Here is a 17,752-nt window from a genome sequence, read left to right on the forward strand (position 1 = left end):
TATATTACCAGACCATCAGACTGATGAACAGCTTATATTACTATCAGACTGTTGAAAAGCTTCTATTACCATCAGACTGTTAAACAGCTTCTATTACCATCAGACTGTTGGACAGCTTCTATTACCATCAGACTGTTGGACAGCTGCTATTACCAGACCATCAAACTGTTGGACAGCTTCTATTACCATCAGACTGTTGGACAGCTTCTATTACCATCAGACTATTAAACATCTTCTATCACCATTAGACTGTTGAACAGTTTCTACTACCATCAACTGTTGAAAAGCTTCTATTACCATCAGACTGTTGAACAGCTTCTATTACCATCAGACTGTTGAAAAGCTTCTATTACCATCAGACTGTTGAAAAGCTTCTACCATCAGACTATTAAACATCTTCTATCACCATTAGACTGTTGAACAGTTTCTACTACCATCAGACTGTTGGACAGCTTCTATTACCATCAGGCTGTTGAGAAGTTTCTACTACCATCAGACTTTTGCACAGCTTCTATTAGCATCAGACTGTTGAACAGCTTCTACTACCATCAGACTGTTGGACAGCTTCTATTACCATCAGGCTGTTAAACAGCTTCTATTACCATCAGACTGTTGGACAGCTTCTATTACCATCAGACTGTTGGACAGCTTCTATTACCATCAGACTGTTGGACAGCTTATATTACCATCAGACTGTTGGACAGCTTCTATTACCATCAGACTGTTGAAAGCTTTCATTACCATCAGACTGTTGGAAAGCTTCTATTACCATCAGACTGTTGGACAGCTTTTATTACTATCAGACTGTTGGAAAGCTTCTATTACCATCAGACTGTTGGAAAGCTTCTATTACCATCAGACTGTTGGACAGCTTTTATTACTATCAGACTGTTGGACAGCTTCTATTACCATCAGACTGTTGGACAGCTTCTATTACCATCAGACTGTTGGACAGCTTCTATTACCATCAGACTGTTGGACAGCTTCTATTACCATCAGACTGTTGAACAGCTTCTATTACCATCAGACTGTTGAACAGCTTCTATTACCATCAGACTGTTGAACAGCTTCTACTACCATCAGACTGTTGAACAGCATCTATTACCATCAGACTGTTAAACAGCTTCTAATACCATCAGACTGTTAAACAGCTTCTATTACCATCAGACTGTTGGACAGATTCTATTACCATCAGACTGTTGGACAGATTCTATTACCATCAGACTGTTAAACAGCTTCTATTACCATCAGACTGTTGGACAGCTTCTATTACCATCAGGCTGTTAAACAGCTTCTATTACCATCAGACTGTTGAAAAGCTTCTATTACCATCAGGCTGTTGAATAGCTTCTATTACCATCAGACTGTTGAACAGTTTCAAATACCATCAGACTATTAAACATCTATCACCATCAGGCTGTTGAGAAGTTTCTACTACCTTCCGACTGTTGAACAGCTTCTATTACCATCAGACTGTTGAATAGCTTCTATTACCATCAGACTGTTGGACAGTTTCTACTACCATCAGACTGTTGGACAGCTTCTATTACCATCAGACTGTTGGACAGCTTCTATTACCATCAGACTGTTGGACAGCTGCTATTACCAGACCATCAAACTGTTGGACAGCTTCTATTACCATCAGACTGTTGGACAGCTTCTATTACCATCAGACTGTTGGACAGCTTCTATTACCATCAGACTATTAAACATCTTCTATCACCATTAGACTGTTGAACAGTTTCTACTACCATCAACTGTTGAAAAGCTTCTATTACCATCAGACTGTTGAACAGCTTCTATTACCATCAGACTGTTGAAAAGCTTCTATTACCATCAGACTGTTGAAAAGCTTCTACCATCAGACTATTAAACATCTTCTATCACCATTAGACTGTTGAACAGTTTCTATTACCATCAGACTGTTGAAAAGCTTATATTACCAGACCATCAGACTGATGAACAGCTTATATTACTATCAGACTGTTGAAAAGCTTCTATTACCATCAGACTGTTGAAAAGCTTCTACCATCAGACTATTAAACATCTTCTATCACCATTAGACTGTTGAACAGTTTCTACTACCATCAGACTGTTAAACAGCTTCTATTACCATCAGACTGTTAAACAGCTTCTATTACCATCAGACTGTTGAACAGCTTCTACTACCATCAGACTGTTGAACAGCTTCTATTACCATCAGACTGTTGAACAGCTTCTATTACCATCAGACTGTTGAACAGCTTCTATTACCATCAGACTGTTGAATAGCTTCTATTACCATCAGACTGTTGAACAGCTTCTACTACCATCAGACTGTTGGACAGCTTCTATTACCATCAGACTGTTGGACAGCTTCTATTACCATCAGACTGTTGAACAGCTTCTATTACCATCATACTGTTGAACAGCTTCTACTACCATCAGACTGTTGGACAGCTTCTATTACCATCAGACTGTTAAACAGCTTCTATTACCATCAGACTGTTAAACAGCTTCTATTACCATCAGACTGTTGAACAGCTTCTATTACCATCAGACTATTAAACAGCTTCTATTACCATCAGACTGTTGAACAGCTTCTACTACCATCAGACTGTTGAACAGCTTCTATTACCATCAGACTGTTGAACAGCTTCTATTACCATCAGACTGTTGAACAGCTTCTACTACCATCAGACTGTTGGACAGCTTCTATTACCATCAGACTGTTGGACAGTTTCTATTACCATCAGACTGTTGGACAGCTTCTATTACCATCAGACTGTTGAACAGCTTCTACTACCAGACCATCAGACTGCTGAACAGCTTCAATTACCAGACCATCAGACTGTTGAGAAGTTTCTACTACCTTCCGACTGTTGAACAGCTTCTATTACCATCAGACTGTTGAACAGCTTCTATTACCATCAGACTGTTGGACAGTTTCTACTACCATCAGACTGTTGGACAGCTTCTATTACCATCAGACTGTTGGACAGCTTCTATTACCATCAGACTGTTGGACAGCTTCTATTACCACCAGACTGTTGGACAGCTGCTATTACCAGACCATCAAACTGTTGGACAGCTTCTATTACCATCAGACTGTTGGACAGCTTCTATTACCATCAGACTGTTGGACAGCTTCTATTACCATCAGACTATTAAACATCTTCTATCACCATTAGACTGTTGAACAGTTTCTACTACCATCAACTGTTGAAAAGCTTCTATTACCATCAGACTGTTGAACAGCTTCTATTACCATCAGACTGTTGAAAAGCTTCTATTACCATCAGACTGTTGAAAAGCTTCTACCATCAGACTATTAAACATCTTCTATCACCATTAGACTGTTGAACAGTTTCTATTACCATCAGACTGTTGAAAAGCTTATATTACCAGACCATCAGACTGATGAACAGCTTATATTACTATCAGACTGTTGAAAAGCTTCTATTACCATCAGACTGTTGAAAAGCTTCTACCATCAGACTATTAAACATCTTCTATCACCATTAGACTGTTGAACAGTTTCTACTACCATCAGACTGTTAAACAGCTTCTATTACCATCAGACTGTTAAACAGCTTCTATTACCATCAGACTGTTGAACAGCTTCTACTACCATCAGACTGTTGAACAGCTTCTATTACCATCAGACTGTTGAACAGCTTCTACTACCATCAGACTGTTGAACAGCTTCTATTACCATCAGACTGTTGAACAGCTTCTATTACCATCAGACTGTTGAACAGCTTCTACTACCATCAGACTGTTGGACAGCTTCTATTACCATCAGACTGTTGGACAGTTTCTATTACCATCAGACTGTTGGACAGCTTCTATTACCATCAGACTGTTGAACAGCTTCTACTACCAGACCATCAGACTGCTGAACAGCTTCAATTACCAGACCATCAGACTGTTGAGAAGTTTCTACTACCTTCCGACTGTTGAACAGCTTCTATTACCATCAGACTGTTGAACAGCTTCTATTACCATCAGACTGTTGGACAGTTTCTACTACCATCAGACTGTTGGACAGCTTCTATTACCATCAGACTGTTGGACAGCTTCTATTACCATCAGACTGTTGGACAGCTTCTATTACCACCAGACTGTTGGACAGCTGCTATTACCAGACCATCAAACTGTTGGACAGCTTCTATTACCATCAGACTGTTGGACAGCTTCTATTACCATCAGACTGTTGGACAGCTTCTATTACCATCAGACTATTAAACATCTTCTATCACCATTAGACTGTTGAACAGTTTCTACTACCATCAACTGTTGAAAAGCTTCTATTACCATCAGACTGTTGAACAGCTTCTATTACCATCAGACTGTTGAAAAGCTTCTATTACCATCAGACTGTTGAAAAGCTTCTACCATCAGACTATTAAACATCTTCTATCACCATTAGACTGTTGAACAGTTTCTATTACCATCAGACTGTTGAAAAGCTTATATTACCAGACCATCAGACTGATGAACAGCTTATATTAATATCAGACTGTTGAAAAGCTTCTATTACCATCAGACTGTTGAAAAGCTTCTACCATCAGACTATTAAACATCTTCTATCACCATTAGACTGTTGAACAGTTTCTACTACCATCAGACTGTTGGACAGCTTCTATTACCATCAGACTGTTGAACAGCTTCTATTACCATCAGACTGTTGAACAGCATCTATTACCATCAGACTGTTAAACAGCTTCTATTACCATCAGACTGTTGGACAGATTCTATTACCATCAGGCTGTTGAATAGCTTCTATTACCATCAGACTGTTGAACAGCTTCTATTATCATCAGACTGTTGAAAAGTTTCTATTACCATCAGACTGTTGAAAAGCTTATATTACCAGACCATCAGACTGATGAACAGCTTATATTACTATCAGACTGTTGAAAAGCTTATATTACCATCAGACTGTTGAAAAGCTTCTATTACCATCAGACTGTTGAAAAGCTTCTATTACCATCAGACTGTTGAAAAGCTTCTATTACCATCAGACTGTTGAAAAGCATCTATTACCATCAGACTGTTGAAAAGCTTCTATTTCCATCAGACTGTTGAAAAGCTTCTATTACCATCAGACTGTTGAAAAGCTTCTATTACCATCAGACTGTTGAACAGCTTCTATTACCATCAGAATGTTGAAAAGCTTCTATTACCATCAGACTGTTGAAAAGCTTCTATTACCATCAGACTGTTGAACAGCTTCTATTACCATCAGACTGTTGAACAGCTTCTACTACCATCAGACTGTTGGACAGCTTCTATTACCATCAGACTGTTGGACAGTTTCTATTACCATCAGACTGTTGGACAGCTTCTATTACCATCAGACTGTTGAACAGCTTCTACTACCAGACCATCAGACTGCTGAACAGCTTCAATTACCAGACCATCAGACTGTTGAGAAGTTTCTACTACCTTCCGACTGTTGAACAGCTTCTATTACCATCAGACTGTTGAACAGCTTCTATTACCATCAGACTGTTGGACAGTTTCTACTACCATCAGACTGATGGACAGCTTCTATTACCATCAGACTGTTGGACAGCTTCTATTACCATCAGACTGTTGGACAGCTTCTATTACCACCAGACTGTTGGACAGCTGCTATTACCAGACCATCAAACTGTTGGACAGCTTCTATTACCATCAGACTGTTGGACAGCTTCTATTACCATCAGACTGTTGGACAGCTTCTATTACCATCAGACTATTAAACATCTTCTATCACCATTAGACTGTTGAACAGTTTCTACTACCATCAACTGTTGAAAAGCTTCTATTACCATCAGACTGTTGAACAGCTTCTATTACCATCAGACTGTTGAAAAGCTTCTATTACCATCAGACTGTTGAAAAGCTTCTACCATCAGACTATTAAACATCTTCTATCACCATTAGACTGTTGAACAGTTTCTATTACCATCAGACTGTTGAAAAGCTTATATTACCAGACCATCAGACTGATGAACAGCTTATATTAATATCAGACTGTTGAAAAGCTTCTATTACCATCAGACTGTTGAAAAGCTTCTACCATCAGACTATTAAACATCTTCTATCACCATTAGACTGTTGAACAGTTTCTACTACCATCAGACTGTTGGACAGCTTCTATTACCATCAGACTGTTGAACAGCTTCTATTACCATCAGACTGTTGAACAGCATCTATTACCATCAGACTGTTAAACAGCTTCTATTACCATCAGACTGTTGGACAGATTCTATTACCATCAGGCTGTTGAATAGCTTCTATTACCATCAGACTGTTGAACAGCTTCTATTATCATCAGACTGTTGAAAAGTTTCTATTACCATCAGACTGTTGAAAAGCTTATATTACCAGACCATCAGACTGATGAACAGCTTATATTACTATCAGACTGTTGAAAAGCTTATATTACCATCAGACTGTTGAAAAGCTTCTATTACCATCAGACTGTTGAAAAGCTTCTATTACCATCAGACTGTTGAAAAGCTTCTATTACCATCAGACTGTTGAAAAGCATCTATTACCATCAGACTGTTGAAAAGCTTCTATTTCCATCAGACTGTTGAAAAGCTTCTATTACCATCAGACTGTTGAAAAGCTTCTATTACCATCAGACTGTTGAACAGCTTCTATTACCATCAGAATGTTGAAAAGCTTCTATTACCATCAGACTGTTGAAAAGCTTCTATTACCATCAGACTGTTGAACAGCTTCTATTACCATCAGACTGTTGAACAGCTTCTACTACCATCAGACTGTTGGACAGCTTCTATTACCATCAGACTGTTGGACAGTTTCTATTACCATCAGACTGTTGGACAGCTTCTATTACCATCAGACTGTTGAACAGCTTCTACTACCAGACCATCAGACTGCTGAACAGCTTCAATTACCAGACCATCAGACTGTTGAGAAGTTTCTACTACCTTCCGACTGTTGAACAGCTTCTATTACCATCAGACTGTTGAACAGCTTCTATTACCATCAGACTGTTGGACAGTTTCTACTACCATCAGACTGTTGGACAGCTTCTATTACCATCAGACTGTTGGACAGCTTCTATTACCATCAGACTGTTGGACAGCTTCTATTACCACCAGACTGTTGGACAGCTGCTATTACCAGACCATCAAACTGTTGGACAGCTTCTATTACCATCAGACTGTTGGACAGCTTCTATTACCATCAGACTGTTGGACAGCTTCTATTACCATCAGACTATTAAACATCTTCTATCACCATTAGACTGTTGAACAGTTTCTACTACCATCAACTGTTGAAAAGCTTCTATTACCATCAGACTGTTGAACAGCTTCTATTACCATCAGACTGTTGAAAAGCTTCTATTACCATCAGACTGTTGAAAAGCTTCTACCATCAGACTATTAAACATCTTCTATCACCATTAGACTGTTGAACAGTTTCTATTACCATCAGACTGTTGAAAAGCTTATATTACCAGACCATCAGACTGATGAACAGCTTATATTAATATCAGACTGTTGAAAAGCTTCTATTACCATCAGACTGTTGAAAAGCTTCTACCATCAGACTATTAAACATCTTCTATCACCATTAGACTGTTGAACAGTTTCTACTACCATCAGACTGTTGGACAGCTTCTATTACCATCAGACTGTTGAACAGCTTCTATTACCATCAGACTGTTGAACAGCATCTATTACCATCAGACTGTTAAACAGCTTCTATTACCATCAGACTGTTGGACAGATTCTATTACCATCAGGCTGTTGAATAGCTTCTATTACCATCAGACTGTTGAACAGCTTCTATTATCATCAGACTGTTGAAAAGTTTCTATTACCATCAGACTGTTGAAAAGCTTATATTACCAGACCATCAGACTGATGAACAGCTTATATTACTATCAGACTGTTGAAAAGCTTATATTACCATCAGACTGTTGAAAAGCTTCTATTACCATCAGACTGTTGAAAAGCTTCTATTACCATCAGACTGTTGAAAAGCTTCTATTACCATCAGACTGTTGAAAAGCATCTATTACCATCAGACTGTTGAAAAGCTTCTATTTCCATCAGACTGTTGAAAAGCTTCTATTACCATCAGACTGTTGAAAAGCTTCTATTACCATCAGACTGTTGAACAGCTTCTATTACCATCAGAATGTTGAAAAGCTTCTATTACCATCAGACTGTTGAAAAGCTTCTATTACCATCAGACTGTTGAAAAGCTTCTATTACCATCAGACTGTTGAAAAGTTTCTATTACCAGACCATCAGACTAATGAACAGCTTCTATTACCATCAACTGTTGGACAGCTTCTATTACCATCAGACTGATGAACAGCTTCTATTACCATCAGACTGATGAACAGCTTCTATTACCATCCGACTGTTGAACAGCTTCTATTACCAGACCATCAGACTGCTGAACAGCTTCAATTACCAGACCATCAGACTGTTGTACAGCTTCTATTACCATCAGAATGTTGTACAGCTTCTATTACCATCAGACTGTTGGACAGCTTCTATTACCATCAGACTGATGAACAGCTTCTATTACCAGATCATCAGACTGTTGTACAGCTTCTATTACCATCAGAATGTTGTACAGCTTCTATTACCATCAGACTGTTGGACAGCTTCTATTACCATCAGACTGATGAACAGCTTCTATTACCAGATCATCAGACTGTTGGACAGCTTCTATTACCATCAGACTGATGAACAGCTTCAATTACCAGACCATCAGACTGTTGTACAGCTTCTATTATCATCAAACTGTTGTACAGCTTCTATTACCATCAGACTGTTGTACAGCTTCTATTACCAGATCATCAGACTGTTGGACAGCTTCTATTACCAGACCATCAGACTGATGAACAGCTTCAATTACCATCAGACTGATGAACAGCTTCTATTACCAGATCATCAGACTGTTGGACAGCTTCTATTACCAGATCATCAGAATGCTGAACAGCTTCAATTACCACCAGACTGTTGTACAGCTTCTATTACCACCAGACTGTTGTATAGCTTCTATTACCAGACCATCAGACTGCTGAACAGCTTCAATTACCACCAGACTGATGTACAGCTTCTATTACCATCATACTGATGAACAGCTTCTATCACCAGACCATCAGACTGTTGTATAGCTTCTATTACCATCAGACTGTTGTACAGCTTCTATTACCATCAGACTGCTGAACAGCTTCAATTACCACCATCTTTTTTATTATCTGTGTACTTGTTCGACATTTTACTGAATTTAGGAGCTAGTAACATAAGCATTTCACTAAACATCTGCTAAACTGTGTACGGGACCAATCAACTTTGATTTTATTTGACCTGTGTCTATGTCTCTGTTTGTTTGACAGCAAATATGTGTGTGCATGTGAATCCAGCCATGTGAGTAGCATACCACAGTGCTGCCGTTGTTCATGTTCTGTGTGTCTTTGTGAGCGTGGGCGCAGAAATCCACACATGCCGTGACCCCGGAGAAAGGTCGGCCCGTCCTCCGACCCAGCCTGCAGTCCTGGCCCGCCTGCTCCAGATCCACCTGGTTTTGGAAGGCCTCCGGGGCCAGTCTCTGGTAGACAGGACCCAGGTCTGTGGCCAGGTTCTGCAGACGATGCTCCAGTTTCACCTCCTGAACAACACACAGACAGACAACACACAGATCAGAGGTAGAGTGGGACAAATACGAACAGTAACAGATGAGGGAAAAGCTGTGTGAAATTAAAGGAGAGCCCCGGGAGAATCCCTGAAATCCCAGTAATGTTTCAGCCACTGTTGTCCTTGTCAGACTTTGGCTGTCATACCCACCTGAGGCCACTAGGCGGTGTCTATTAGCCATTTTAACAAGAAGACTATTCACTGAGGAATATCTATTCTAAACCATTGTTAATGAAGCTATAACAAGACCTACATTAGTAAAGTAGAGAGCTAGGGTCTAGGCATATAGGGAAGGGGCTAAGGTTTATTTTCCGACCAGTCTCTCAAATCTAAGTAAGGGTGCCAAACTCAATTTCTAGAGCGCCACAGTGTCTGATGGTTTTTCCTCTCTTTCCCTTAACCTCTTCAACCTATGGGGGCGCTATTTCATTATTGCATAAAAAAACGTGCCCGTTTTAAGCGCAATATTTTGTCACAAAAAGATAATAATTGACAGCTTTGGAAAGAAAACACTCTGACGTTTCCAAAACTGCAAAGATATTATCTGTGTGTGCCCCAGAACTGATGCTACAGGCAAAACCAAGATGAAACTTCAAACAGGAAATGAGAAGGATTTTTGACGCTCTGTTTTTCATTGTCTCCTTATATGGCTGTGAAAGCGCCACGAATTAGCCTGCCCTTTCTATCGTTTCTCCAAGTTGTCTGCAGCATTGTGACGTATTTGTAGGCATATCATTGGAAGATTGGCCATAAGAGACTACATTTACCACGTGTCCGCCCGGTGTCCTTTGTTGAAATTGTTGCGTAATCTCCAAGCTGCTCGCATTCATCCATGTGATTGAGACAGAGAGGAGACTTCCAGGAATGATATATCATGAAGAGATATGTGAAAAACACCTTGAGGATTGATTCTAAACAACGTTTACCATGTTTCAGTCGATATTATGGAGTTAATGTGGAAGAAAGTTTGGCGTTTGGATGAATAATTTTCTTTTTTTTTGGTAGCCAAACATGACGCAGAAAACGGACCGATTTCTCCTGCACAAATAATCTTTCAGGAAAAACTGAACATTTGCTATCTAACTGAGAGTCTCCTCATTGAAAACATCCAAAGTTCTTCAAAGGTAAATTATTTTATTTGAATGGTTTTCTGGTTTTTGTGAAAATGTTGCCTGCTGAATGCTAACGCTAAATGCTATGCTAACTATCAATGCTGTTACACAAATGCTTGTTTTGCTATGGTTGAGAAGCATATTTTTGAAAATATGAGATGACAGTGTTGTTAACAAAAGGCTAAGCTTGAGAGCTAGCATATTTATTTCATTTCATTTGCGATTTTCATGAATAGTTAACGTTGCGTTATGGTAATGGGCTTGAGGCTGTAGTCACGATCCCGGATCCGGGATGGCTCGACGCAAGAAGTTAAGATAGCTCATACCCGACCAAATGTACATAGAAATGTGAGTTATAGATCTGTCATTCTCATCAAAAGCAAGTCTAAGAAGCAGTAGATCTGTTCTATGAGCGCTATTTGTTCCATGCTGGTCCGACTAATCTGATTCCACACTCCAAGACTGCTTCCATCACGTGGACTGGGATATGTTTCGTATTGCGTCAAACAACAACATTGACGAATACGCTGATTCGGATACGCTGAAATAGATCCACCTATTTACTCCCATCAACTCACCACCGCTGCCCGCTACGCCACCTGGATATATCTACCCATTCACATTCACTTGTAAATAAATACTCACCTTCTTCCTACTCTCCTTGTCCTGGTCTGCTTCTGGGTTCGATTTTGAAAGAACGTGACAGAACGATCCGGCCAAGGATGAACCCAGCGGACCTGGACTCCGTTTACCATGCCATTACCCAGCAGGAGAAGATGTTGGGACAACACAACACGGCGCTACACGAGATAGCGGGTTCAATCCGGAACTTATCGGATAGATTAACGAGTATCCAGGATCAGCTCAGGTTGCCGGCGGATCATCCACCACCTGTTTCACCCATATCACCTGCCGATTCGGGAGCGGGTTCCTTCCGTGAGCCCAAGGTTCCGACACCGGAGAAGTACGAGGGAGATCTGGGAGGATGCCGTTCATTTCTTTTACAGTGTGGGTTAGTTTTTGATCTGCAGCCCTACTCTTACGCCACAGATAAGGCTAGGATAGGTTTTGTTATTGAGCTGCTGCGTGGTAGAGCTCTGGAATGGGCTTCAGCTGTTTGGGAACGACGAGCGTTTTTTTTACCAGGGGTTGTCGGAGCAACTCAAGGACGAGCTGATCTCCTATCCAGAGCCTAGTGACCTAGATAGTTTGGTCACCTTAGCTATTTGGGTAGATAATAGAGTCCGAGAGAGAAGGAGGGAGAAGCAGTGGGGTCCATCTAATCAATCTGAGACTCGGTTACCATTCGGGTCAGGAAGTGGACCAGAACGGGTTGATCATTTTCCCTTACACGGGATTAGTGGAGGAGTCCTGCCGCCAGATCCTGAACCTATGCAAGTGGGGCGGCACGGGTTAACTAAGGACGAGCGCCAACGTAGACGTGAGACCAACAGCTGCCTCTACTGTGGTAGCTCGGGACATTACATCTCCGTTTGTCCTCAGCGCCCGTTAAACTGCTCGGCTCGTTAAGTTTGGGAGGTTTGTTAGCGAGCCAGTTTCAACCTCTCAAGATCCCTGTCAGACCTCGTTTTCCTGCTACCCTCATAAATAAGAATCAGAGTTTAGCGATTAACGCTTTCATTGATTCAGGTGCCGATGACAGCTTCATTGATGCCGACTTAGTGGAACAGCTGGGGCTTTCCAAGGAGCAATTACCTGAAGCCATTGAAGCAACCACTCTGAACGGCAGTAGTCTGGCACGGATCACTATGAGGACTGAACCGGTTAAGATGTTGTTGTCGGGGAATCATTCAGAGGTTATTTCTTTTTTAATTTTGCCTTCCCCCCATGTTCCTCTGGTTCTTGGATACCCCTGGCTAAGAGAACACAATCCTTCGTTCGATTGGGTGACTGGTAAGGTAACTAGTTGGAGCATTGAGTGCCATGCTAACTGCCTCAGGACTGCCTGTTCTCATGCTGTCCCCAGTCGGGTCAGTGAGTCTGCTCCTCCTGATTTGTCCCTGGTTCCTGAAACATATCACGAGTTGGGTGAGGTGTTCAGTAAGCAGAAAGCTCAGTCACTTCCTCCCCACCGACCTTATGATTGTACAATTAAGCTGTTCCCTGGAGCTGCCTTTCCCAAGGGACGGTTATACAGTATTTTCGACCTGAGCGGGGAAGCCCTGGAGACCTACATAAAGGAGTCTCTTGCTGCAGGTCTCATTCGTCCCTCGTCATCACCCCTGGGAGCTGGATTTTTTTTTGTGAGTAAGAAGGATGGCTCTCTTTGACCGTGTATTGATTATCGGGGGTTGAATGATATTACGGTCAAGAACAAGTACCCCTTGCCCTTGATGAGCTCCGCTTTCGATTCTTTACAGGGTGCTACTGTGTTTACGAAGCTTGATCTACGCAATGCGTATCGTCTGGTTCGGATCAAAGAGGGGGACAAGTGGTTGACTGGATTCAATACACCTATGGGACATTTCGAGTACCAGGTGATGCCGTTTGGACTTTCCAACGCTCCAGCAGTGTTCCAAAGTTTGGTGAATGATGTGCTGAGGGATATGATCGGTCTGTTTGTGTTCGTTTACCTGGATGACATCCTGATTTTCTCCAAGGAGCTTTCCAGCCACATCCAGCATGTTAAGCAGGTCCTGCAGCGGTTATTGGAGAACCGTCTGTTTGTGAAGGCAGAGAAGTGTGATTTTCACACCCACACTACATCCTTCCTCGGGTACATCATCTCCAGGGGTGAGATCAAGATGGACCAAGAGAAGGTTCGGGCGGTTCGGGATTGGGCCCGGCCCGGTACGAGATTGCAGCTCCAGAGATTCCTTGGATTTGCGAACTTCTATCGGAGGTTTATCCATGATTACAGCCGGGTGGCCGCCCCTTTAACTGCTCTGACGTCTTGCACCAGAATTTTCTGTTGGACTCCTGAGGCAGACCGAGCATTTCTGAACTTGAAGAGCCGATTCACCAACGCGCCGATTCTCTCTCAACCTGACACTTCCCGTCAGTTTGTTGTTGAGGTGGACGCGTCTGATGTGGGGGTGGGCGCCATCCTGTCCCAGCGTAGCTCCACTGACGGCAAACTCCATCCCTGCGCCTTCTACTCTTGTCGTCTTTCACCAGCTGAGAGAAACTACGATGTGGGTAACCGGGAGCTTCTCTCTGTGAAGCTTGCCTTGGAGGAGTGGCGTCACTGGTTGGAGGGAGCGGAGCAACCGTTTGTGGTCTGGACTGACCACAAGAATCTGGCTTACGTGCAATCGGCTAAACGTCTCAACTCCCGTCAGGCCAGGTGGGCTTTGTTTTTTGGACGCTTCAATTCTTCCCTGACGTTCCGACCTGGGTCGAAGAACGGCAAAGCGGAAGCCTTGTCCCGGATGTTCTCCAAGACGGATGAGAGTGGGGCCAAGACTGAGACGATTCTTCCCCAGAACCTTGTCGTGGGAGCCGTTACATGGAGGATTGAGGAGGATGTGATGGCGGCCCTTCGGACGCAGCCCGGCCCCGGTAAAGGTCCACCCGGTCGGTTGTTCGTGCCTGAGTCGGTCCGTTCTGCTGTTCTTCAGTGGTCCGACGCCAGCAAGATAGCTTGTCACCCTGGTGTTGCTCGGACTATGGCGCTACTGCGCAGACGATTTTGGTGGCCTGCCATGGGAGAAGATACCCGGAGGTTTGTTGCCGCATGTCCTGTTTGTGCTCAGAACAAAAGTACCAATCGGCCCAGCTCTGGGCTTCTTCATCATCATCATATATACATCATATATCATATATATGCTATCTAACTGAGAGTCTCCTCATTGAAAACATCCAAAGTTCTTCAAAGGTAAATTATTTTATTTGAATGGTTTTCTGGTTTTTGTGAAAATGTTGCCTGCTGAATGCTAACGCTAAATGCTATGCTAACTATCAATGCTGTTACACAAATGCTTGTTTTGCTATGGTTGAGAAGCATATTTTTGAAAATCTGAGATGACAGTGTTGTTAACAAAAGGCTAAGCTTGAGAGCTAGCATATTTATTTCATTTCATTTGCGATTTTCATGAATAGTTAACGTTGCGTTATGGTAATGGGCTTGAGGCTGTAGTCACGATCCCGGATCCGGGATGGCTCGACGCAAGAAGTTAAGATAGCTCATACCCGACCAAATGTACATAGAAATGTGAGTTATAGATCTGTCATTCTCATCAAAAGCAAGTCTAAGAAGCAGTAGATCTGTTCTATGAGCGCTATTTGTTCCATGCTGGTCCGACTAATCTGATTCCACACTCCAAGACTGCTTCCATCACGTGGACTGGGATATGTTTCGTATTGCGTCAAACAACAACATTGACGAATACGCTGATTCGGTGTGCGAGTTCATTAGAACGTGCGTTGAAGATGTCGTTCCCATAGCAACGATTAAAACATTCCCAAACCAGAAAACGTGGATTGATGGCAGCATTCACGTGAAACTGAAAGCGCAAACCACTGCTTTTAATCAGGGCAAGGTGACCGGAAACATGACCGAATACAAACAGTGTAGCTATTCCCTCCGCAAGGCAATCAAACAAGCTAAGCGTCAGTATAGAGACAAAGTAGACACAAGAGGTATGTGGCAGGGTCTACAGTCAATCACGGATTACAAAAAGAAAACCAGCCCCGTCACGGACCAGGATGTCTGTCACGAATCCCGCTTCCCGAGTCTGTGTTTGCCTGTGTTTATATCCTGGAGTGTGTTTCCGGTGTCCTGGAACACACCCTGTCTGGTTGCCGGGCAATGTAGCCAGTTGGGAGTTCTGATTACCCGCACCTGTATCCCATCAGCTATCTGCACACCTGGTCCTGATCATCATCTCTCCTCTTCATAAGCCCGGACCTGACATCCATTCCCTGCCGGATCGTTAGCCATGAACAGTATGTTGTGCCATAGTATCAGCCTCAAGTTGGATAGAATTTGTTTTGTTGTTTTTTTACGTATTGCTTGCCTTAAACTTACCTCCGTTTGTTCTGTCTTCAGTTACTCACCCGGATCATTTACCCCATTCCCGCCTGGTCGTCGGAGGATTCCGCTACCCCATTGGATCCACCTATTTACTCCCATCAACTCACCACCGCTGCCCGCTACGCCACCTGGATATATCTACCCATTCACATTCACTTGTAAATAAATACTCACCTTCTTCCTACTCTCCTTGTCCTGGTCTGCTTCTGGGTTCGATTTTGAAAGAACGTGACAATGTCTTGCTCCCAGGCAGACTAAATAACTTTTTTGCCCACTTTGAGGACAATACAGTGCCACTGACACGGCCCGCAAACAAAACATGCAGACTCTCCTTCACTGCAGCCGACTTGAGGAAAACATTTAAACGTGTTAACCCTCGCAAGGCTGCAGGCCCAGACGGCATCCCCAGCCGCGCCCTCAGAGCATGCGCAGACTAGCTGGCTGGTGTGTTTACGGACATATTCAATCAATCCCTATCCCAGTCTGCTGTTCCCACATGCTTCAAGAGGGCCACCATTGTTCCTGTTCCCAAGAAAGCTAAGGTAACTGAGCTAAACGACTACCGCCCCGTAGCACTCACTTCCGTCATCATGAAGTGCTTTGAGAGACTAGTCAAGGACCATATCACCTCCACCCTACCTGACACCCTAGACCCACTCCAATTTGCTTACCGCTCAAATAGGTCCACAGACGATGCAATCTCGACCACACTGCACACTGCCCTAACCCATCTGGACAAGAGGAATACCTATATGAGAATGCTGTTCATCGACTACAGCTCGGCATTTAACACCATAGTACCCTCCAAGCTCGTCATCAAGCTCGAGACTCTGGGTCTCGACCCCGCCCTGTGCAACTGGGTACTGGACTTCCTGACGGGCCGCCCCCAAGTGGTGAGGGTAGGCAACAACATCTCCACCCCGCTGATCCTCAACACTGGGGCCCCACAAGGGTGCGTTCTGAGCCCTCTCCTGTACTCCCTGTTCACCCACGACTGCGTGGCCACGCACGCCTCCGACTCAATCATCAAGTTTGCAGACGACACAACAGTGGTAGGCTTGATTACCAACAACGACGAGACGAGTCAGGAAAATAACCTCACATTCAACGTCAACAAAACTAAGGAGATGATTGTGAGGACTTCAGGAAACAGCAGAGGGAACACCCCCCTATCCACATTGATGGAACAGTAGTGGAGAGGGTAGTAAGTTTTAAGTTCCTCGGCGGACACATCACAGACAAACTGAATTGGTCCACCCACACAGACAGCATCGTGAAGAAGGCGCAGCAGCGCCTCTTTAACCTCAGGAGGCTGAAGAAATTCGGCTTGTCACCAAAAGCACTCACAAACTTCTACAGATGCACAATCGAGAGCATCCTGGCGGGCTGTATCACCGCCTGGTACGGCAACTGCTCCGCCCACAACCGTAAGGCTCTCCAGAGGGTAGTGAGGTCTGCACAACGCATCACCGGGGGCAAACTACCTGTCCTCCAGGACACCTACACCACCCGATGTCACAGGAAGGCCATAAAGATCATCAAGGACAACAACCACCAGAGCCACTGCCTGTTCACCCCGCTATCATCCAGAAGGCGAGGTCAGTACAGGTGCATCAAAGCTGGGACCGAGAGACTGAAAAACAGCTTCTATCTCAAGGCCATCAGACTGTTAAACAGCCACCACTAACATTGAGTGGCTGCTGCCAACACACTGACTCAACTCCAGCCACTTTAATAATGGGAATTGATGGGAAATGATGTAAAATATATCACTAGCCACTTTAAACAATGCTACCTAATATAATGTTTACATACCCTACATCATTCATCTCATATGTATACGTATATACTGTACTCTATATCATCTACTGCATCTTTATGTAATACATGTATCACTAGCCACCTTAACTATGCCACTTTGTTTACATACTCATCTCATATGTATATACTGTACTCGATACCATCTACTGCATCTTGCC

At 43.0% G+C, this 17,752-nt stretch overlaps 1 protein-coding gene across 3 annotated transcripts in view; it reads right to left on the minus strand.

Moving 5' to 3' along the window:
• LOC115134959 (methylcytosine dioxygenase tet3-B-like) overlaps positions 1-17,752 on the minus strand; it is a 99,776-nt gene that overhangs the window by 20,800 nt on the left and 61,224 nt on the right. For all 3 annotated transcript variants that reach the window (XM_065023085.1, XM_029669080.2, XM_065023086.1), the window contains one exon: positions 9,412-9,639. In XM_065023085.1, the coding sequence (XP_064879157.1) occupies positions 9,412-9,639 (228 nt within the window). The remainder of the gene's footprint in view (positions 1-9,411; positions 9,640-17,752) is intronic.

Source organism: Oncorhynchus nerka, linkage group LG10 (assembly GCF_034236695.1).
Source record: "Oncorhynchus nerka isolate Pitt River linkage group LG10, Oner_Uvic_2.0, whole genome shotgun sequence".
NCBI classification, from domain to species: domain Eukaryota; kingdom Metazoa; phylum Chordata; class Actinopteri; order Salmoniformes; family Salmonidae; genus Oncorhynchus; species Oncorhynchus nerka.